The sequence below is a fragment of the Glandiceps talaboti genome, chromosome 1 (assembly GCF_964340395.1).
Source record: "Glandiceps talaboti chromosome 1, keGlaTala1.1, whole genome shotgun sequence".
NCBI lineage: Eukaryota > Metazoa > Hemichordata > Enteropneusta > Spengelidae > Glandiceps > Glandiceps talaboti.
In genome coordinates, this window is record NC_135549.1 from 28,582,650 (window position 1) to 28,607,594 (window position 24,945).

The window sequence follows — 24,945 nt, forward strand, 5'->3', positions numbered from 1 at the left end:
AGAAATACATTGTTTTAAATGATAAATATTGATATCAATTGTCTACAATGATAACGTTCAATGGAGGGTCTTTAGATTATGTTTTAATCAGATAACCGTTATTCTAAATTATTCATCGCGTTACTAGGCATGCGCACTTACATAATAATAAAACTATAATATAATATAATATAATATAATATAATATAATATAATATAATGTAATGTAATGTAATGTAATATAATACAATATGATACAATATGATACAATACGATACAATACAATACAATACAATACAATACAATACAATACAATACAATACAATACAATACAATACAATACAATACGATACAATACAATACAATACGATACAATACAATACAATACAATACAATACGATACGATACAATACGATACAATACGATACGATACAATACGATACGTAGGAACGACACACCCAGAATGGGATTTACGGTTGACGAATTCACGTAGTTAAGATTTTGGGTAAAGGGTAGTTATCAGCTGGCTCAGATTTTCGAAGGGACGTACCTGCTATCTGAATTGTCAAAACGCTCATAAATTATTTCATAGTGTTTCACTAGATATTCATACGCGTATATCTTTGTTTTGCTATCGCGTCAGACTGTGAAAGTGTGGTTTAAATCCTCACACAAGAAAAACAATGAAAACTACAAACAAACTTTAATGAATGTTGTTCGAAACGGCAATCAACAATTGCAGTGAATAACATAGGGGCTTCTACTCTGTTCTACTCCGTACAATGTGCATCACTTGCGCTGCTTTGAGCGTTTGGTTCATCGATTTCAAATAATACAGCCTTAAAATCATCGATAAAGAGTCTATAATTCGAAACGTCTGTCTTAATCTTTACTTCAGGGACAGTTTTGACATATTAAGACTTCCGAATAGTTACAATATATTATGGGAAGCGAATACAGGTGCATCCTATGGGATCCCCAGCTAGGATATCTACGGCGCCTCATCAAAACATGATGTCGTATATATTATATATATATATATATATATATATATATATATATATATATATATATATATATATATATATATATATATATATATATATATATATATATATATCATTTTGAATATGTAACTTCTTTTTTCGATTTAGCATACGAACTTCGTCGACGCGTACGGCCTTTACGAATAGAATTGATAAGGCGGCTAATACCTGTAAAGCGTACGGTAATCCTATTCCATAGATGTCAACGAAATTCCAAATCGTGGAATCGAGATAAGCTGGTACAAATCAGACACGTTATTACTATATCAATTATTAATGAGTATACAGGTAATGCCAGGTATATATATGATTTATAGACACACACAAAGGAGGCTATCATTGTGAAAAGTTCACGTCTTCTAAGTTAACAATAAAGTGTATATTTTTGGATATTTCACGAGATGAAAGATGTACTGGTATATTGAGAACGAATTAAGAGTCACATTTCTCGTAAATTAAAAGCCAAACCGCCAACATTAATCGTGTTGTTTACGAGCGTCCATTCGGTTTCCATCCTAACATGACGACTGTTCACTATATTACATTACATTACATTACCACATTGCATTACGTTACATTACCTCAGTACGTTACATTACATTACATTACATTACATTACCATATTCCATTACATTGCATCACATTACAGCAAAATTCAGGACTGTGGCCGAAGACTAATATGTTATTATTTCAACATATTTTATACAGCGTTTGGTGATGTCATTGCAACAACAAAGTCTTAGCGTCTGTATTTCACAAACGAATGGAATTATATTCTGTATTTGATGCACAATCCACAGTTGATACATTTTTAAAAGTAAAATATGTGGATATTTTAGGTTAGCCATGAATGGAGGATAAGGATATAATACTGCTAGTAGTAACAATGCGGAAAGGAATATATTTATCATATCATTATATGTGTGAAGAGGCCCTTTTCAGCTTTGCAATTGTAACATTTGTATTACCGATGACATATTCATGATTTTAGTAAAATTTCAGGGTATGTGAACTTCACTCAGGGTAATGAAAAGAGGCCACACGAGTCCTACTATGTCGACTTCAGAAAACATGTACAGAGAAATCTATCTATCTATCTATCTATCTATCTATCTATCTATCTATCTATCTATCTATCTATCTATCTATCTATCTATCTATCTATCTATCTATCTATCTATCTATCTATCTATCTATCTATCTATCTATCTACCTATACACACACACACACACACACATATATATATATATGTATATATATATATATATATATATATATATATATATATATATATATATATATATATATATATATATATATATATATATATATAGGAAGTCAGTGGTAAGATTTGTCCGTAGTACAGTGCTCGATACGTCTGCACGCAGAGCGGAGTATATGTTGAGGGTAGAAGAAAATCAAGTCGGGTTTTTCGTCTCTACAAGCCTGTTTCGTGAGTAAATCACTCGTCAGGAGATGTTGATGTACATCAACATCTCTGCGGTATAGAGCACTGTCTTAGCAGATTGATCAAACGTAACATTTGCTGCCATTTGACAAAAAATGTCTGCAATGCAGAATTGATAGACTACGATTAGATACGTTAAATCTCACGACTTGGTCTATCAACCAACTTTTTGTTTTGCATTTTGTGACTATACTACAATATATTCACATCGGAAGATATAAACAAACCGTAATCTGGCATTTATCTGTTGCAAAGCCAAAACGCCATCTACTTCTCCCAGAAGGACAATTCCCTGAAGAAAACAAGTAGTAGTATACCCTTTCCATCACTGCCATAATCCTACCATCGACGCCACACTACACACTGTCGGTTAATCCCCATAAGGAGTATACAATGCGAACCATCGACTACAGTCATGAAATCACACTCTGTAGATGTCAAGACTTGTCATTTTTTAGTCAGTGAGGTTATCCATCAATGCGTCGAATGTTCTACATTTCTTTTTGATACGGTAGTCATGGTAACGATGGTGAGACTGATATTTGCCACTGGTATGTATGTTCGCAGCAATTTCAAATTCAATCTCTGTATGACTGTTCGATGTAAGGGTCTAAATTAAGTGCTACATCCAAAGGGTAAACAAATCTTTATTTACAATGATAACTATCGGTCTGTACGTCGTAGCAAATCTGTTGCTGTTTCATCAATTGTGGCGGGAAAAAGTCTCAAAATAAATGCAACAAAATATATAATCACAATTATCTAGGGAAGTGATCGGTACTCACAACATATGAACGAATTAGAGCGATTACAGTTTGAGGGAAAATAATAGGAGAATTTGGCATTACGCCATATCACATCGATCTGGGTCTGTTTTGATCGCCTGGTGATCAACATTCCGTAAATTTACAGTCTGTTGACTAGTCTAGACTAGTTCATGATTGATGTTTATTTGAATTGTTTACACATGGACATCAAGCCAGTGTTCGTAGTACCATCAACACCTAGAGGTCAGGTGATTGACCAATCTGATTAAAATCTCAGTGATGGGGTGAAGGCGGCTAAATGTCTTTATTCACCTCTATGTCCATCGTTTTGTGTCGTTTGTTCGAAGGCGGCGATCACCCAGAAGAAAACAAATGACACAAAACTATGGAAATAGAGGTAAATAAAGGCATCTAGCCGCTTTCACCACATCAGATTTTAATCCGATCGGTGATTGACCTAATTAGAAGGATTCGACTATTTACAGAAAGTGTTTTGTGTATTTTTCAATAGCTAATATTAGAAAATATAACGAAAGTACTGCAATTGAGGCTTCAATCAATCCACAGAATGGGTTTCTTCCAAATCCTGTTTTATTGACTGTGTACATGTTCATAGGGTTGTGGTGTGAGAGAGAGAGAGAGAGAGAGAGAGAGAGAGAGAGAGAGAGAGAGAGAGAGAGAGAGAGAGAGAGAGAGAGAGAGAGAGAGAGAGAGAGAGAGAGAGAGATCGGGCTCAGTGACAGTGTTATTGATTACGTGTAGCGCAAGACTAAGCTGCAACACACAGATGGCCTCATTCATTACGTCGATATGAATTTCCTCCATAATTGCACATCTGTGATGATATCATAAAATTTATGCCGGATTTTGAACATTTATCTCTACATAATCAAATAAGAGGCTTGTTTTGAAACACAGATTATTACATTAATTGTTTCGTGCCTGGGTCCCCGGACAACAACACATATTCGTGATAACGGACTTAAACAACACGAACGAAAGTGCTATTGTATAATAACTAGCGTGTCACACTCTCTCCGCCAAATCAATGAATACTGAATTGTCAATTATCTCTGGTAAGGTCATCCGTGGCGAGCAATCAATAATAGTGATAGAACGAGACACTTTTTACATCGAATTTCCTGCATTAGTCAACCTAGTATAATATATATTCACCAGCCTTGTTTATGTACAGTGCTTCCAGGCTTTTTAGATAAACGCATACAAACACGAGTTAGAAAATGTTGGGTTTTTTGTGTTTTTTATCAAATGCCAGCTGTATAGATAATTCATGAAGGACAAAATGAATTATTGAATAGGTGAAATCAATAATAATAATAATAATGATATTTTTATTTCACTTGCGTTATACTAACCCAACTGAAGATGTTTCATATTCCTGGGTATAATATTATCTCACCTATTCGGTTTAATATGTGTTTTGCCACATTTCAAAAAATTGCATTATACGGCCCATGTTGTTTCGCGCCAAAACACAACTAAAGTCTCACGACATATTCCATCACCTACATCCATTTTAATCATGATTGTTGACAACCGTTTCCTGTCACTCGCCCATAAACCTTTCCGTATAATAAGAGTTGTTCTATTAATGTTTATCTCACACGAATCCGAAATAGCATAAATGACCACAAGCGAATAATTACCTGTGGTTGAATAACGCATACAGCCAGCAGTTTCAAATTACCTTCCACCGGATGTGTTTGTTAATGATAATACAACCATGTACACAAAAAAACTACATATTCTACACTGAGATAGCACGGTCCCAATTGCTTGCACAATTGGTCTATTATTAGCCTACCTGTAGATTGAAAGGACTATATATCATTTTGATTGTTTGAATTTTCGCTGTCTCCAAGTCTACTATGACTACTCTTTTCAGCTGGTCTCAAATGGCATTCCTATATAAAGTGTGATTGGTGGAATACATAAGAAGGCATATTTAAATCGTGCCATCAAGTCACATGATGAATCTATAATTAGGTGTCGCCATGGAAATGTGACCCTTCAACCTCAATCCGATAACTATGTACGTTGTATTCTATTCAAATTTACACTAAGGCCTAAAAAAAAATTGTTTGGTTTCGGTTACCCGACCCCACATATGGCTTTTCACTGCCGACCCTAAATATTTTTTTTTTTTACAAATTCGAGAAAAAAAATAAAATCGCAAAAACTGTGAAGTCTCACAGAAAATAAAGGATGCGGAAACTGACATGAACTTCATAGGACACTCTAGAACTGTTCTTCCAATCTGTAATGGCTGTACATCTGATAGAACGAAATAAATACCAGAGAGACCATTTGGAAAACAATGGAAAACCTGAACTAGACACTTATACAGAAAAAAATATACTTAAATAAAAAAAAAAATTATACCTACCCCACCTATTCTAAAATTGAGCGTAACCGGAACCACACAATTTTTTTTATTATGCCTAATGTTTTGCATACGTTATGTGTATGGCTGGGCATGGATGGGCATGGCTTAATACCATCTGGTGATAGCAGTCAGGAAAAACTTGGAGACAACGAAAATTCAAAATATCAAAAATGTCAGTTAGGATAACTGAATAGTATAGAAATGATAGTCCTTCGAATCTACAGGCAGGATAATATAAACGAACTGCAACTAGAGGTGCCAGACACACAGGCGCCAATATTTTGACATTTGAATTTGGTGTCTGCAAGGTGTCCATTTCATTTCATTTCATTTAGACAAAATGTAGCAAGAAACTCTATTCATTCAAATGATGTTATCTTAAAGTGTATAGCATGTACAGTTCTCTTATTGGTTTCTGTGTGGTTGTATCAAACAGGGCAGGTGGATGGTAACTTGAAAGGGGCCATAAATAATCATTAAAACCGGTTCGATGAGTAAATCGATTTGGAATTTCCATCAAATGAAACGTGAAATGACAATCATGTAAATACAGCCTTCGGGGCCCCTTTCACCTCTTCAGTGTTTCACTTCTTTAAGCAAGCCGCTTGTTATGAACATTGTGGTGTGTTCTATCATTTTCAACAGTACATACGTTAGATGAGGAACGTGTTGTGACATCAAATGGAATGTACACCTCTGGCGCACGACTTCCATAAACTTTGCGACGTTTCGTCTGCCAAAAATACGGGAATTCCAGTTGAAAGTCCATTTTTAAATTGTTACATGTATTTGCTACACGTTTAATGATGACTGTGTGCTTCACATTGCTAGTGTTAGTGACATTAATTGAATATTGATTTGGCCCGGGTTTAACCCAACCCCAACCACCACCCCCACCCCACACACCGAAAGGACTTAATATTGACTGTGTTAGAGACAAATTTTGCAACATCATGCAATATGATCAAACCGCAAATATACATCGCATCGTTACTTGATGAGTCATTATATACAGGAAATTATGGAAAATTGGTTTGAATAATATTAGCTGCAATTGCGATAAAGATAAATTCTATGCTTAACGGCAACGAGTGTGTGGGGGTAGGGGTGGGGGGGGGTAGGGTGTAGAATTCTTATTTCATAATTCTAAATCTGATGACTTGGATTTTATATACTACAAGGGTTAATTTGTTGTTGTTGTTGTTGTTGTTGTTGTTGTTGTTGTTGTTGTTGTCATCGTCGTCATCGTCATCGTCGTTGATCTTGTCGCCGTAGTAACTGCTGTTATTGTTTCAAATGTTTTTGTTCTAAAAATCATTTGCCCACTGAAGTTACAACTACGGAACGGATATTTCAGATAAAATAATAACTTATTGTTTTTCAATGTGCTAAATTATACATCAAATTACAGAAGTGGCCATGGATGATAGCCGGGTGTCCTTGTTTGGTGCGGGTATCCTCCCTGTTATGTAAACACTGGAAGTCTCCAAAACGTACACGGCAAGACCATAGAAGTCATCAGAAATGCCCACCCTACTGTTAGTACAATTTAAACAAATGTCCATTCGATAGCTTATATAAACATAGCATAATACAATAGTTTCAGTTTGTGCCTAAGTCGAAGTTGAAAATTCGGTTTCCGTTATCGTAATTATCTCAGCTTTTAAAGCGTCACTAGTTACCACTAAAACGTTGTGGTTTTTTTTGTTCTTTTTTGTTTTTTTTTAAGTTTCCTTCGGTACAGTAACTCACTCGTAATATCGTACACAATGAACAGTATCACATCACTTGTGGGTAAACGTGTTTTTCTAGCTTTACAGAAAAGAAATTAAATCAAATTTATTTTTAGGTCCGTTCCCAAAAATAGCGTCCTCAACGGCGATAACGATTTCAAACTGTTTCTGTACTGCTTATGGATAATATCGACCAATGATTAACATGTGCGTAATTATTAGTATTTTAGCAATATTCAGCGAATATACACACTGTGCGGTTGTCTGATCGAATAAATGATATTCCATTAAATTTTACAACTTGTACAGTTTTATCACAGTCACAGATTCAAAACCACACTTTCGTTCAAGATTTAAACTTACCACAGATAATATTAACCACTAATTATCAGATACAATGTCTTCTTATAAGTAATTTACCAATTAGTAGTGAATATATCTTTGGTTATTTGATGATAACAAAATGTCCCAGTTGCGGCTAGTGCAGGTTGAAGGTATGTATGATCAAATTGAAGTGAAATTGAATAATATACGATGTTGAACTTGAGAGTATTTCCACACAATATGTCAAATTGTAGTATATAGAGAAGAATAGAGAGAAAAAATACCAAGGCACTGAATATTAATTTCCAAATTTGCATATCCCTACTAAATTAATGATATTTTAGTACGTTTTAGAGGAGGCTATAAAGTATCTCTCTGTTTTAGGATCAACCATTTTATGACAATTTTATGAGCCATCTTATAAAAATTACAAAAATAGAATCGAGTAGGGTAGTTAATCATAACGTAGATACTCCGCGTTTGTTTGTTCGTCCATATGACATACGACATATGATTAATTGTTTTTTTTAGGCAAAACACTTTTTTTAAATGTTTGTTTTCGATAGTATGACTTCAGAAAATAGGATATGTAGATCGGAATTTTAATTTCTTTGCTGTGAAAATAATGGTCGCGGCTACTCAAACTACTGTCGGTTTGGTTATTGGAATCACACAGTTTCTTGTATGGCCCTATCGTTGTCTGAAACCTCGTGAATTTACCAAATCATTGCAGGTATAATCTTGAAATCATTAAAATGGCCTTAGGGCATTTATTTTGGATTTTTAATTAGAAGAAACTATTTTATCATTGCTTTCTACTTGACAAATCAATGTGAAACCGTCAACACAGACCAAGTCTGCGTTTGCAACCCAATACATCACATGATGTTATTGTACGTACAATAACAAACATTTTACATATTGATTAATCGTCTGCAATACATTGAGTTACAAACTCAGAATTGGTCAATGTTGTTTCACATTGATTTTTCAAGTAGGAAACCATAATAAAATAGTTTTATAAATTAAAAACCAAAATAAATACACAATCCTCATCCATATGACCACTTTAAGTCTGACATTTTAACATATAAGTAATTATGATTTGGTTTCACTGCACTTACTCATGATTGCGCAATGTTTGTGGAAATTTGAAAGAAAAAAAAGGAACAACAATAACCGGTCTGAACCAGAAGGAAGTGATACTACCCAGTACCACGACTCGTGACATGACATCCAGGTTCTATAATTTATGATGACGTTTACAGTCAACTCCTAATATTGACATAAATTAGACAGGGTGTACTTACTGGTTTGTTTTGGTTAATATTTCAAGATTGCTTTTAATACATTTGCATGGTGCATCATCATGCTTAGATGGCCAGCGAACCGTTGCCATGTTTTGAGTGCAAAATGTAAGGGTTGGCGAGAACTAATCTTGTCTTGTGACGAAACTAATAGAAAAAGACTCCAGTAATATTTCGTGACGCACTGCTTGATCCGGCGTGAGTCCGAGTAATTGCGTGCCGCAACATCTGAAATGCTAGCTAGGCTTTTTATCAAAGGATCGGATTATAGCTCAACTCAGTTCATTAAAAATATGTCACGTGTTGCGTCAAGAAAATTGAACTATTATCATGATTATCTAGCTTTCGTTTGAATAATTCTGACGTCATTGAATGCTTGTTATAGTCTGAGTTTTACCGCCTTTTTTGTCCAAGTGATTCATCAGATGAATGCTTGGTCGTAATATTTGAATTATTTAAATCTAGCGAGGGAATAGATTTTCATAAAAAGAAAGTTGATAGAGGCGATTTTAATACTGTATAGAAAATTAATTTCTACGAATACAATATTTGCGAGACATCACCTAGAATCAAGACTTCAGTGATGTGTGACAGCTAGGCATCATTGGAGACACTTGTATTGAAAAAAACGACATTGTCTATGATTGCAAAATCAACATTGTGGCGGAGAAGAAAAAACAACCAATGTGTAATATCTTAATGGCTTTGTTCATATGCAATCATATAACAGGTGACGTTGAGTTGGAATGTTCGATGCGATTCTCGAATAATCCTCAATAATATTAATTCTGAACAGGTGATTTACACATAGATGTAAAATATTGATGAGGATCGTAGAATATTGACAAATCAGTAAACGATTTCGGAGAAAATTTTTGCGGTTGAAAATTTCCATCCCGTGATAATCATGCAATATTGCGATGTTTTACCTAAACGATTCGAAGACACGGCTAAGATGCATAGAAACTGAACAATTTAACCATTGGCTACTTGATGTTTGTTTTAAGAAGTCAAGTCATTGCCGACATAGAACGGTTTAGTCTACGTAATATGGTAACGATGTAAAGACGCCAATATAAACACTGACGTGTTGACTATTCAGCATTAAATGTACGACATTTACACCTATAGTTCACTAATGGCCAATCCATTATCTAACCAGTGAACACAATGCGATGAATTCACTATATACTAGTGTCAAATTAAACGACGAGTCGACAGTCTGTACAACTATCTTTCACTATCTGGATTCTCCTCTGCGATTTATAAGGTTTGTGGCAATCCATTAAAAAAAATCCAACGACATCTCAATAACCATGGTAACAGATACAGGTAGGTACTGTAGCCATGGGTGCGGCATGTTGACCGCAAACTATACTAGGGACTCTTCGAGGACGGAACTGGCTGATGATTTAATAACCCAGTGAGGTCGTAACGGCGATGTATGGAATTTTTATCTTTCATTGTCGAAATGAAATTTGATAATTTTCAGTCATGGTAAATTCTAAATGTATCTAGTAATTTCAATAAGCCCTATTCATATATATTAAAATCGATTCATTCCACTTATAAAAATTCATACATGTTGACAGCAGAACACAGTGTGACCTGGGTAACCTAGCAAAACACGGAAGAACGTGCAGTAAACGACTCGAAAACATCACACACAGAGAAGAAAGATTGATATTTGAATTTCTGACACTCGTGTTCATATCATCAAATAATTGGCTATGACTTTAAATTGCAGTCAATTTAAATAGCACAATAGCAGTCAGTGTTATATATTACAGCGCAAGCGCACTGTAACATCTGTTGTGGAAAAAACTCTCCCAGGTACGAAAACGCAAGACAAAACGATGGAAATGTACACCATTATCAAGGAAAACACTGCAAGGGGAAAAAGACATACCTACCTCGTGTTTAGAAGCAGTAACGTAAACGACTGCCAAGCAAAGCAAGACCAGCACGAACGCCGACACGTAGTTGTACATTATAAACGGTTTCTTCGATGACATGGACCGCAAAGACGCAACTGCCTACATGCTCGTTGAACGTCAATTATGCGTTCTGCAAAACGAGAGGCCTCTCGTCACCTAGCGTGTCGTCATGAATATTAAACAGCTTTAATAATAATACTAATGTCCATCGATCTCATATTGCCTGTGAAATTATGATTAGTAGTATATAGATGTCGACACTGATGGCGCACGTTGTATTCTCTCAACGTCGAATAATTGGTATGCCTTTGTTTTTATTTTATTTTTTGAACTCATTGTGCTTTTGTACGGTTAAGTCAGTGAATGCAAACAATTGTACTCTTCAGCCTGACTTTATGACATGTTACGAAGTAGACCAAACTAATGCAATAGTGATCGAGATGATTGCCTAGAATCTAAATAAAAGCATACTTTTTGAAAGACAAGATTCGGGGGAGTGCACGTAACAGTCTCCTAACTGTTAATTACTATATGTAACCATTGCGTGAATGAAAGCTATATCTTTGAAAAATATATGTCAGTTCTGGACGTACAAAAGAAAATAATCACGTGACTGAAATCCGATAATGTTTAGTTTTGAATTCCATATATTTTCGAATTGTTTCAATATTTCCCTATGTCCTGGCGTCTAACCATCATGACTCCAAGGGGTACAACATAAGGAGATCTGTCATTTCTGTTCGATCAATGGCCAATCATTCTCTTATGAAAGGTTATGTTGTCTGGCCAACGTACTGAATATTACACTTACGGTAGGTTAAGGCGTAAATGGCAGTACTGGATAATATTATTCAATGTGCGTCATTCTTGATGTTACTATGGATACGAAAACTTTAGTATTATGGACCATTGAGTAACAAGCACATCTTACTGTATTTGCAAGGCTCGCAACTTGTAACACAGTTATCTGTTCTGACTTTGCATTGTTTAGGGTTTTCTTGTGAAAGATGTTAATTACCGAGTGTCGCTGGTTTCCGATATGCAATAATTAACTTCCGGCATACCCTATCTCAATCGAGTCGGTACTCAGTAACTTTCTGCTCTGAGCTGTGGCTGACAAAGATCATACGTTCTAACCCAGGGCAACCTGTTCATTGGTGTTTTGTGTTTATAAATCCATCCAACGGGTGGGAATAGAGGCACGAGTAATCTGTGTATTAATACGTTTTCCTAAATAACCACATTTTCTGTCGTAGCCAGTGAATTCTGAAAGTCTTTTTTTTTCACCCCATTGTGGTTGGGTTGGATGACAACTCGACATTGACAGATAATGATGGGAAGTGACAGGTTTACCATAGAAATCGGTTTTAAAATTATGATTGAGTCTGGGTGGATTACTGATCACACATAAAAAATACACACATTTTTGAAAAGTAAAACGAACTTTTTATTTCATTGATTCATGATATTATACAAGTAGAACACAAGATCGAGTCGTTCGGGCGCGCTAATACCCTCTTGCGAATCTGATATTGTAGTGCGCCACCAGCGACAAAGTCTCACAGTCCATCATAATAATACAATTAATATATACTATCGATCGAAACCCGAGGATTTCATTCGTCGTTTGTCGTTTTCTTTTGACGTGGATTTGACACACAAGCACCAGGATCATAAAATAAAGGGCATATTTTAAAGACAAATGAAGGCAGCAATATGAATACCACAGTATAGATAGAATAATCTTCTTCTAAGTTTAGATATAGTAGACAAAATAATTTAAAAAATGTATGTTTTTTTATCACGAATATATAATTATCATACATGTAGATGCGTCAGTTCTATGACGTCATTCGATTTGTGCATGACGTCATCCGAATAAGTAAATCAGACCACATAAAGTATACCAAGCAGAAAGCTAAACTATTTTTTTTTTAAATTAATTGGACCAGACGTTCTATTTCAATTGTACTTCCCATCACGATGATTCGGTATCGCTACCTTCACTTACGTGTACATATCGATTTTCAAGTATGCCTGTGAAACTTACATTTGGAAATATAAAAAAATTCACCCTGATAAATAATTTGTCTCCAAATAAGATGACGTTCATCTGAGGGTGGCCTTATACTATGTATCTCAAGACCCGATCGACCAAATATTTCTTTAGTGTGGCAAAAGAAATCACGCCCTCTATGGCACGATTAGACAAAAATGAAAACGTCATTGTATCTGAGCGAAAGATATTCGTTCTTGCTGAAATTCGGGACCTTTAAGGGACCGGTCAGTTTCTTCGGCCGGGGGGGGGGGCGGTTGATTTGTAGGGGGGTCACCCTGTTTTCGAAATTGGCAGTGGGGGGGGGAGGGTCATGCTGTTTTGAAAATTGTGGATGGGGGGGGGGGGTTATTGTGTTTTGGATTATGATGAAAGAAAAACATCCTTCTCTACAATGGCATATAGCCTTGTCTGAAATGTGGTACATGTCAATATTTGTTCTTGTCCCTGTTTCTTACATGAATTCTTTAATATTACTTATTAGTTCAAACATAACTATACATATACATATACATGTATTACCTAGCTACCACACTAGTTACAGAACATGACATGTAAATGTTTGGCTGTTTCACAATCAATGCTTCACTTATATTGCACTTTGGGGCAAAAGTGAACTTGAAGGTTTCGTAATGGTAATCTTCATAGATAGTTTATAAAAGAAGTTAATCTAATTGTTCTACTCGTCACTATGAACTTGTCAGAAGGGATTAATACACTTTCTATTTTGGACACTACATGTTATTGACACTACAAATCACCACATCTCATCAGATTCCAGTTTCTATTATACACTAGGTATAACCACCTAAAGTTTTCTAACATACCGGTGACTTTACATGCAATGCAATATTAATGCCCATTACGGGCCCATTTTTTAATGATATGGGAAACTAATTTAAAATTTACATTAACGTTAGCTTTTCGAAGCTTGGAAATATTACCGCAAAGGCTATGAACAACATAAACATTGTCTTAATAGAAGCAAAAAAAACCTGCAGATCTGCCAGGGGGAACCCCAAGGACTCCCTCACCCCCAGAGGTCACTCATGCATTCAACCAATAATCAGATGCACCAACAACCTTTTTACTGTCATAATGGTATTAAACTTTTCTTAAATTGTTTCACCCTATTCTAATTTGAGATGATTTTGTCTTTTAAAGATGTGAAATATTTCCCAAGATAGGCTAAAATTGCCTTAATCTCCAAATCTCCCCTACCAATGATACTACCATTATAGATGTGCTGACCTTTACTACATGTATATAATGATGTCATTTAACTTTTCAAGAACATATTTCAACCCAATGTAAGTTATAAATAATAGTTTCTGATACTTGATGGTGCTGTACTGTAAAACATGTATTAAGTTATTGCTTGAAAAGTTCTGAATAGCCTAAATATTGGCTTTAAGAGTAAAAATCCTCCAAGGTTCTAGAGGATGATCCCGGGCCATCGGACCCGCCACATGAGGTGGATATATCCTAGACTCAAGCTCTTCCCCTCTTACTGTCAAGATGCTATCAAAGTATATTTCAAAAGTATTTCAACCCTACGTAGTTGCTTTTTTTCATATTGGTGCTGTCTTGTAAAGCTTGGAAATTATTTTCTGAAAATGTCGGAAGTCTCAAAATTGACTTTTCGGAGTTAAAAACCTAGCTTCTAGGGGGAGACCTCCTAGGACCCCCCTAAGAGATGTACATTTCCCTTCTAACGCTTCCCCCCTACCTTTCACTGTCAAAGATGCTATTAAACTCCTTTTGGAATATATTTACCCTGTGTAGTCAGTAATTATAATTATGATAGTGCTAACCCGGGATCTTAATAAAGTAGATGCAAGACAGTCAAGCAGTCCACACTGAGTCACGATCAAAAAATACCTGTCATGTGAATATTGTATATTATATATGGGGGAGGGGGGTCATCATGTTTTAGAATTAAGTGATAGGGGGGTCAGCCTGTTTTTGGTTTTACAGATATGGGAGATCAGTGACTTTATGTCTGCCCGAGTTAAGAATCCACCGCCTCCCCCCCACCCCCAGGCTGGAGAAAATGACCAGTCCGTAATGAAACAAAAGGTTCAATGTTTCCTTCTGACTTTAATTGTCATTTCTAAGTCATTTATTAGACTGTTAAAAAGTATAACCATGAAAAGTACACATAGTCAGAAACTTACTTTTTTTTCTACTTTATTTTTTTAACATTGTAATCGGCCGACCGACCTTTTTTAAGTGTTACGATCGGAAATACAGAATTGACTAAGGCCGCCCTAACATTTAATCTAATTTAAAAGTTAATTTCCAACAATACAAAATTTTTAAGTTGGACATTATTTCCACCATCTCCCCCCCCCCCCACCCTCAGTCTCACCCCGGCCAACAACCGATACATCATCCAATATGATTTTACGAATGATATGCCAACCAACGTAAAAGTTTATTAAAACATAACTTTTCCACGCCAAGTTGAAAAAAATAAAATTCCTTCAAAAAGGATGCACATTGTCCTGCAGTTTTCCATGTGATATAGTGGAGACCTGGCTGAAGTCCGAAACGATGTGAAACTGTACCACGTGTACACTTTAAAAAAACACACACCTGAATTGAAAAAGTGGAATTCAACCTGATAATACGAGTATTTGACGTAAGTTTTAAACTTTGTTTCTCCAGATTTCCAAGGAATTCCCATGTGTTGTCTGATCTAATCCATCAAGAGACCACGATAACCCAAGACAAACACAAAGACAAATTCTTCTCTCCCTTCCATGGCAATGTATAACTAGAAATTCTTTTTTTTTTCAGTAAGACCTTCTGTGGGAGATCATATAGGGTCGTTCTTGTCCAGAAGAAACTGTCTACTATCGTATTTTATATGTAACAACCTAAACTTGGTCCACATATCATGTAAAGACCATGAATGTATTACTCTTTTTTTTACTAATAAATCCGTGGAAAACTGATATGGCACTACATGATCACTCACACGTACACGGTCATAGTATTCTTGAATATTTCTTCATTGACATTGCCGTACGGTTAACGTTGACGTTGCCAACGTGGTTGTCATTACATACAAGTCGTAGCTGGAAATCCCAGTAATTCGCTGAGGAAAATTGAATACTTGTCGTCACGTAGTTGCCTTTCACGTCTGACGAAACATGTCCATGATGAACCACTACTGCCTATAAACATGACTGCTCCTATCAGAGACACAATCAAACATAATTTGCCGTTGGTGGCGTTCCTGCAAGCTTTCACTTTTCTCTCTACATTCCTAATTTGTTTGTACGCAATAGTAATTATAGTTTCCAACTGAACAATTTAATCGTCATTTTTATTGACACAATGTCCGTTAATTCTACGACATCATTCGAGCATAATTATTTTTTCCGTTCATGATACGAAAATTCTACTCTACAGGACGAGGTGCCGTAAAGATGGCAGCACAACGGTTTACGATTGTATCCTTATTCCATCAGAAACTGGAAAACAAGTCTAAGTGAAATAGATGCAAGTAATTTGTCTCTAAAAATGAGAAATAAAAGAATGGCTAGCGTAAAAGTTTGTGTGGACTTACTTGATGCTAGTTCCTGCTCGACCAATGAAAGGACGTAGTTATCTTCATATAACACATTTAAACCAAGTCGCTTGAGTACGTCATCAGATGTAAAGACGGTCAGATTTATCGCCCTTAGGTGAGACACAAAATCCTGTGTGGAGAAGGTATATGAATAATGATGACGTTTTAAGTGACTTGTCCATCGTGCGCTGCTTTGACAGTATTTTATTATCAGTTATACAGACAGTGGGTCTACGCATATAAACTAGAACTCATTAGGTCTATTAGAACTCTGCGAATCAGAAGGTCACTTAGAGTACATTTATATGAAAGACAATACGATTCTACTGTTTGTCGCGATCAAAAATCTCTCTTCCTCTCTCTCTGTCTCTGTCTCTCTCTGTCTCTGTATGTCTGTCTGTCTGTCTGTCTGTCTGTCTGTCTGTCTGTCTGTCTGTCTGTCTGTCTTTCTCTCTCTCTCTCACTTACTCACAAAGTACGTTTCACCATTGATATTTGACAAATGTGTAATAAACATCCACTTAATTTACCCATGACGCCGGTGGTTGTGCTATATACACACATCTAAGGCGAGGTACATTCATCACCGCTTTCTGTAATTGTGTTGCTATTTGTGGCCCAGTACTGTTCAATTTCTGGAACAATTGACAGTCGACACTTTTCATAACATTGCACCTGGAAGAAGAACGAAAAAAAGTGATGAAGATCGATCATGTTGTTGGTGTATATATTATATTTATTACATATATATATATATATATATATATATATATATATATATATATATATATATATATATATATATATATATATATATATATATATATATATATATATATATATATATAAAATCAAAGTAGGTTGGTTGGAACTTGAGGTGCTTGGTTGTAACTCCGAGTTTCACGCTCAATGCGTTCATCAGACAACTCGGAGTTACAACCAAGCACCTCAAGTTCCAACCAACCTACTTTGATTATTCCCGCCCTGCTTACCCAAGCATCGAGCACTCTATTCTACGAGTTTGATACTATTTACTATATATATATATATATATATATATATATATATATATATATATATATATATATATATATATATATATATATATATATATATATATTAGTGCACGTGTATATGTTGATGATACTTTCATTTCGTAATCGTACTTCTTTCTGAATGAATTAAAAAAGAACAACTAAAATCAGAAGGAAACTTAGAACCAAAAGTTTAGCAATAAACGCTAAATTTGGCTCAGATATGTGACATTGTACAATCAGTGACGTTTGAGGTTTTTTCTTATCCTGCCATAGAGGACGTGTTTTATTTTCTATTTCACCAGATTGCAGAAGTATAGAGTCAGTCGGGACATTAGAAAGATATAATTATGTACGGCCGTCCTCATAACCATTTCGAATGTCGCTTTAAATTAACTTTATAATACATTTGGTTATTATTCCCCAATATTTCTTCGTTTCTTCGAATGATCTAATTGAGGGCCCTTGTCACTACGAGTCGCTAGACTCGAGTAGTGACAAAACCCTTGGGTCAAGAGTATGTAGTCCGATTGAATGATACAGCCTGTTTACGGCGCTAGTAGTACTCCATTATATCTTGTGGTCCCACCGAGGGAATACACCGGCGCCGTAAAAAGCATGCAGGCTACAGTGAATAAAGAAATATATACATCAAGCAAAATTTATGACAAATCGAGAAAAAAAGTGGAAATTTTAAACTAATATTTCAAGCACCACAGAACCAGTGATGTAGTTTTCGTCACGCAAATGACCAGGGTATCATGAACTGAGCGGATCCGTACTTTTTTGTTCGAACACGTTCAACTTGGCGTATGTGTGGTAAGAGTAACTTTTCATTTAAATTTATTGATTGCATATTGTATTTTGACGTACATGTATATATACAGATGAGAAGTTGACTTCTGCATACCAGTGTGTGACTGACTCATGTTTGTTCATTTGTCTGAAAACACAGATGGAAGATTCATTTTGAAAAATTGCGCCCTCGCATGTCAACTCAGAGAAATTTTAGTTTTTCTCAATCATATAAAACGATTCTGTTTGATTACCATTTTCTTACATTCAACTACGTTCCCCATAGCACCCCCAAGATAACATTTGAAAGAAGGCCAAATTTAAGTGAATCATTTAGAGTTTGGTGGCGATCCCGGACCTCAATTTGTGACTGCAACTTCTGAAAAGTAGACACTTTCCTTACACGATTTAATTTCAGTTTAATTAATCAACTTTTTAATTAAATTTAGCAACATTTTTGATGGCGGAACAATTTTGTTATATGTAAACACCATTTTCAGAGGTCAGTAGTCTAATTAAAAAATGTTCTTTTAATTAAACCGGTACTTTTTATATATGCGCAAATTGAGGATACACACAGTAGTTTAATTAAATTTCATTTTTACGGCGATGCTTTTTGACAATATTAGAGAGCTTTAGTATTTACGTGTGTTCTATAAGCGTAGCGTTATAGTCACATAATTCGTAGCACCCACGCGCTCGTTCTGTATCAGACGATACTACGTCAAAATGGCAGTCAACACGTATACGTACCTGTAAATACATGTTACGTTTTTGTACCTGGGTGTCAGTCTGTCATTGTACAAAATCCCTGTACCTGGGTGTCAGTTTGTCATTGTACAAAATCCCTGTACCTGGGTGTCAGTTTGTCATTGTACAAAATCCCTGTACCTGGGTGTCAGTGTGTCATTGTACAAAATCCCTGTACCTGGGTGTCAGTTTGTCATTGTACAAAATCCCTGTACCTGGGTGTCAGTCTATCATTGTACAAAATCCCAGTACCTGAGTGTCAGTTTGTCATTGTACAAAATCCCTGTACCTGGGTGTCCATTTGTCATTGCACAAAATCGCAGTACCTGGGTGTCAGTCTATCATTGTACAAAATCCTTGTACCTGGGTGTCAGTTTGTCATTGTACAAAATCCCTGTACCTGGGTGTCAGTCTGTCATTGTACAAAATCCCTGTACCTGAGTGTTAGTCTGTCATTGTACAAAATCCCTGAACCTGGGTGTTAGTCTGTCATTGTACAAAATCCCTGTACCTGGGTGTCAGTCTGTCATTGTACAAAATCCCTGTAACTGGGTGTCAGTTTGTCATTGTACAAAATCCCTGTAACTGGGTGTCAGTCTATCATTGTACAAAATCCCTGTACCTGGGTGTCCATTTGTCATTGCACAAAATCGCAGTACCTGGGTGTCAGTTTGTCATTGTACAAAATCGCAGTACCTGGGTGTCAGTCTATCATTGTACAAAATCCTTGTACCTGGGTGTCAGTGTGTCATTGTACAAAATCCCTGTACCTGGGTGTTAGTGTGTCATTGTACAAAATCCCTGTACCTGAGTGTCAGTTTATCATTGTACAAAATCCCAGTACCTGAGTGTCAGTTTGTCATTGTACAAAATCCCTGTACCTGGGTGTCAGTCTATCATTGTACAAAATCCCTGTAACTGGGTGTCAGTTTGTCATTGTACAAAATCCCTGTACCTGGGTGTCAGTCTATCATTGTACAAAATCCCTGTAACTGGGTGTCAGTTTGTCATTGTACAAAATCCCTGTACCTGGGTGTCAGTCTGTCATTGTACAAAATCCCTGTACCTGAGTGTTAGTCTGTCATTGTACAAAATCCCTGAACCTGGGTGTTAGTCTGTCATTGTACAAAATCCCTGTACCTGAGTGTCAGTTTGTCATTGTACAAAATCCCTGTACCTGGGTGTTAGTGTGTCATTGTACAAAATCCCTGTACCTGAGTGTCAGTTTGTCATTGTACAAAATCCCTGTACCTGGGTGTCAGTCTGTCATTGTACAAAATCCCTGTAACTGGGTGTCAGTTTGTCATTGTACAAAATCCCTGTAACTGGGTGTCAGTTTGTCATTGTACAAAATCCCTGTACCTGGGTGTCAGTTTGTCATTGTACAAAATCCCTGTAACTGGGTGTCAGTTTGTCATTGTACAAAATCCCTGTAACTGGGTGTCAGTTTGTCATTGTACAAAGTGTCGTTTAATGTAATTTTAGGTGTTTCTATTTATCTTGTGCTGTATCTGAGGTTTTTGCCGGTTGTCATTTATTTCTGTGTATATTTGTTTTTGAGGTTCACGTTTGTAGGTGTTCGTCACCTGTGTGGACTGTCTGACTAATGTGTAAAATCAATCAATCAATCAATCAATCAATCAATCAATCAATCAATCAATCAATCAATCAATCAATCAATCAATCAATCAAAGTATTATACGAGAGTGTATGTATGTATGTATGTCCATCAGATTTATCACTAGAAATTTAAGAAAGGAATGCAATGATCGGATACATACCACATCGCCATAAATTCGTCATTGATTCTCCAGTGTACGACAACATAGGGTTCACCGTTACACATTTGTCTCTCAAAATTGTCCGCAATTTGTCGTATGTAGGGCGCCCTCACTACGTGTTCATCAATAACCTTGCCTGTCTTATAATAGGCTTCGGCCGTGAGTGGCGCTGTTAGATTCATAAATTTGAAGTCAATGGTATAGGGAACGTAGAAAGCTAAACAGTCACTGACCGTGGCATTCTGAAATCGTTGTGCACTTCCAAGGGTGCTATGAGGAATACTGCCCAGACCGGGAAGCACTATTCCAGTGGCATTCGCAAATCTCCTTCTGGTTCGTTTATACTTTTCGACATAGTATTCAAAATCTTTTGGTTTATGGATAAACGGTTTACCGTGGACAATCTTCTCAATGACTCCATGACAGTTTTGCTTGAACTCGTCGAGCGTAGCCACTTTCAAGAGTTGGCTAAGCTGCATTGAATCAAATGTTTCATTAAAGTCCCTCGCCTCCCATTTGTCGATTAAAGGGTGATTGAAGAATGGTCCAAGAACGAGACTTCGATTGAAATGCAAAGCAAAACGAACAGCGATTTTGAAACTTCTGTATTGATTATTGGGCCCTCCACCAAATCGATATACTGGAAGCAGATAGTGATATCCTTTACTGGTAGTTGGTAGTGAGTCCGTGTAGTCATCCGTTATCTGAAAGATAACAATAAATGTGTCTTGTTTACAACACCAGAGTCATATGATATAAACTTATATGTATTAAAATAATAAATAAAACTGTTAATGAGTTTCTATTTTCATAGTCGTGGTATGTTGAACAATCTGTAAGAACTCGTCGACTGTATTCAGTTTATAATGTCCATTGAGATTTATCGAACAATCATATGTATCACAAGAAAACCACACTGTGCTTAGGGAGCCTTCAGTATTTACAGGGGGAGCGGAGGAATCGGGGGGGGGGGGGGTCACAAACCTGTTCTTGAGGGAGGGTCATATTTTTGCATTACAATGTTTGGGGAGGGTCACATTTTACAATCCGTAGTTTTGTGACCAAATTGAAGCTTCAATTATTGTCAATTTGTTTTGTGTGTTTTGAGATGTAAACATATATTTTTACGAGTACTTTACATGCCAAAATACAAAAAAAATTAAACTACACACATTGTAAGAAAATACGTTTTACAAACATGTCGTCTAGCAAAATAGCAATAGTGAATGTGAGCATTTTGAATCACCTATAATAAAACGATGCATTTTGTTGAGTGTATCCCACCCTATCATTCACACTGTCTGTGAATTTTGTTGTCAAAATATGATGATGATGATGATGATGATGATGATGATGATGATGATGATGATGATGATGATGATTTAGTTTTGAATGCCATAGAGAACATGGACAGTGATACATGTACTAACTCAAGTAGTGTCAGTGAGTCAGATTAAAGTGACACTGATAATGGCAATACTGAAGGTGAAGGTGATGATGACAATGATATCAGGGAACTTTTACAAGTGACCAGATCAGACAGAGTATGCACAACATGGAAAGCACGTTTTAGATACTAACTAGATTGTGTATGATTATAAGAGAAAGGTAACTAGCCAGTCTTTTACTGTATGTCACTTTATATGTACAAATAATGTTTTCTAATACAGAATCAAAATGATTTAATTTGTATGTATACATATAACGGGAATATTGATTAACTTTCAATATACATGTATATATATATACATGTAGATAATTGACTTTGGCTTTCCCATCGGCATGCAAGGGTAAACAATGCCTTCTGTAAACATGCTATACCAAATCATATACTGTTGTCCTCGCTTGGTACATGTAATTCCGACATCTTTGCTACCTCTGATTTGCAAAAAGATGACTTCAATTCTGGTCGACACATTATGTGACTGACCAACCCTACGGAGAAATGGTATGTGCTATGGTGCGTCTTGTACAATCTTATCTAATGTTATCAGCAATAAAGGAAGTCACGTTGACAGCATGAACAGTCCTAGAACACCGTGGGAGTTTATTTTAGAACATGACAGATATAAACAAAGTCATAAAGCTTTCCGTCAACCGACATCAGAGGCACCGGCTGTTGTTTTGTGTCACTTATCTTGTTGTCTTTACCTAAATTGTCTCTGCTTGAAGCTCACTTCATGCAAGCAACCGCAACGCTCTATATTCCATAGTTGTATTTTTGTTTGCATGGTTGTTCATGCCATTTTATTGATACAAGAATCATATACAGTATTGTAAGTAACGTGTAGCAATCGGATCATTCTCTGTGACTTCGGATACTGAGTATCAAAATGTAACCAACGTGACCTTTTGAACTTCATTCCAAAAAGACGCAAAACAGAGACACTGACGTGATTTGATTAGTGTTTCACCAAACGTGTGACTGTACCATATTGACGCATGTGTGTTGACGGCTCCTGCTTTGAGGCTGTGAGCTACCCGACTTTCGTATTGTGTGATTTGGTAACTTGTTTAGTACATAATTGAACAAATTAACACCTACATTTGTCACAAGTCAACGTGTCACAGTATCTCCGCAGTTGGAAACAATAGAGCACTGCAACTGACGGATGCCGACAGAGCAATACTGCCCATCAATCAGTGTCAAATTTCATTGTTCTCAGCTCAACGTATTGTTTATGTTCACACAAAAAATCCACTGACGGCCTTGCGCGAAAATTAAACTGCGCGTAATCACCGTGATCTCCCAAAGCGCGAAAATAAGACTGCGCAATAATTTTCCGGTTCACAGTATGCAATTGTCATGGGGAGGGTCGTTTTTTACAAAATGGGACAAAGGGAAGGGTCACATTTTACAAATGGAGAATTTGGGGAGGGTCATGTTTTTAATACGTATACTTAATAGACCATGTGTGATTTCCTCCGCCCCCCCCCTCGTAAATACTGAAGGCTCCCTTAAAATTAAAGCTTGTTTTACTTGATCAGACCATAGACAGTCTATGATCAGACTTTATCTATCCACATCAGAAAGAATCAAGTACACGCCTTCACATGTTCACATGACGTCTGTTTATCCCTTTCCTGCCTTTCCCCATTTCATAATGGCGCGCATCAAATCTGGACAAAGGTTTGTTTTGATCATGAGTTTACCATGTGCTACATGCCATATGGAGGATGTTGGCGGGACATTGTCGTCGTGATGACGTTGGCAGGTTCCCATTAGATATGATTCACACTCAAACGGTTTGCAGCAATTTTCTCTAATATTGCAACACTGATATGTTTAATCACAGAGCGCAACGAAACTGTTAACGATGATCTGATTTGGTATTAATTTGTTTTGTTTTACTTTATTTGATTTAATTTGATTTTTTTTGATGATTTAATAACAATGATTTTTTCTGTTGTGTTTCTTTCCCTGATTATTCCTTTCTTCAGACTGAATATTCACGCCCTTTACTGACGGGATGAAGACACTGTGTCATTTCTTCTATTCAGTTCCCTTTGTCGAAATGACAACAATACACACCAGAATACCTAGGTATAGGTATGCATTTCACTCACAGTTTGCCTGCCATGATCCACCTTACTGAAATCATACATTTGCATACTGATTAGGTATATTCAATTTATACTCAATCTGTATGCAAACGCATGTTTATTCGGAATGATAATCTCCCAGAGGATAAAATTGTAGGTAAGCTGTGGGTGAAGAAAGACATACATTGTACCTTGGTATTTATAAGATGTAAATTTTTTATTTATTTAGAAAGGACATAGCGTATTTACAGCGAATTTCTCAATACCGTGCAGCTTTTCTGTTTGATACAACCACGCAGAAACTTCATATATGTTACACTTTAAGATAGCAAGATTGAATGAGTACAGTTCTTGCTACATTTTGTCTGAGTGAAATGAACAACACATACCACCATACAGACATCAAATGAACACTGCAAAGGACATTTTATGTGCCC

At 36.2% G+C, this 24,945-nt stretch overlaps 2 protein-coding genes across 2 annotated transcripts in view; both read right to left on the reverse strand.

Moving 5' to 3' along the window:
- LOC144440058 (uncharacterized) overlaps positions 1-11,096 on the reverse strand; it is a 35,785-nt gene extending 24,689 nt beyond the window's left edge. Inside the window, exon 1 of the mRNA XM_078129302.1 lies at positions 10,946-11,096. Within this exon, the coding sequence (XP_077985428.1) occupies positions 10,946-11,047 (102 nt within the window). The 5' untranslated portion in view covers positions 11,048-11,096. The remainder of the gene's footprint in view (positions 1-10,945) is intronic.
- Positions 11,097-15,412: 4,316 nt separating this feature from the next.
- Positions 15,413-24,945, reverse strand: part of LOC144441003 (uncharacterized) — a 17,621-nt gene continuing 8,088 nt past the window's right edge. Inside the window, exons 2-5 of the mRNA XM_078130510.1 lie at positions 20,966-21,669; positions 17,136-17,280; positions 16,603-16,735; positions 15,413-16,225 (exon numbers count right to left, since the gene is read on the reverse strand). Coding sequence (XP_077986636.1) covers positions 16,092-16,225; positions 16,603-16,735; positions 17,136-17,280; positions 20,966-21,669 — 1,116 coding nt within the window. The 3' untranslated portion in view covers positions 15,413-16,091. The remainder of the gene's footprint in view (positions 16,226-16,602; positions 16,736-17,135; positions 17,281-20,965; positions 21,670-24,945) is intronic.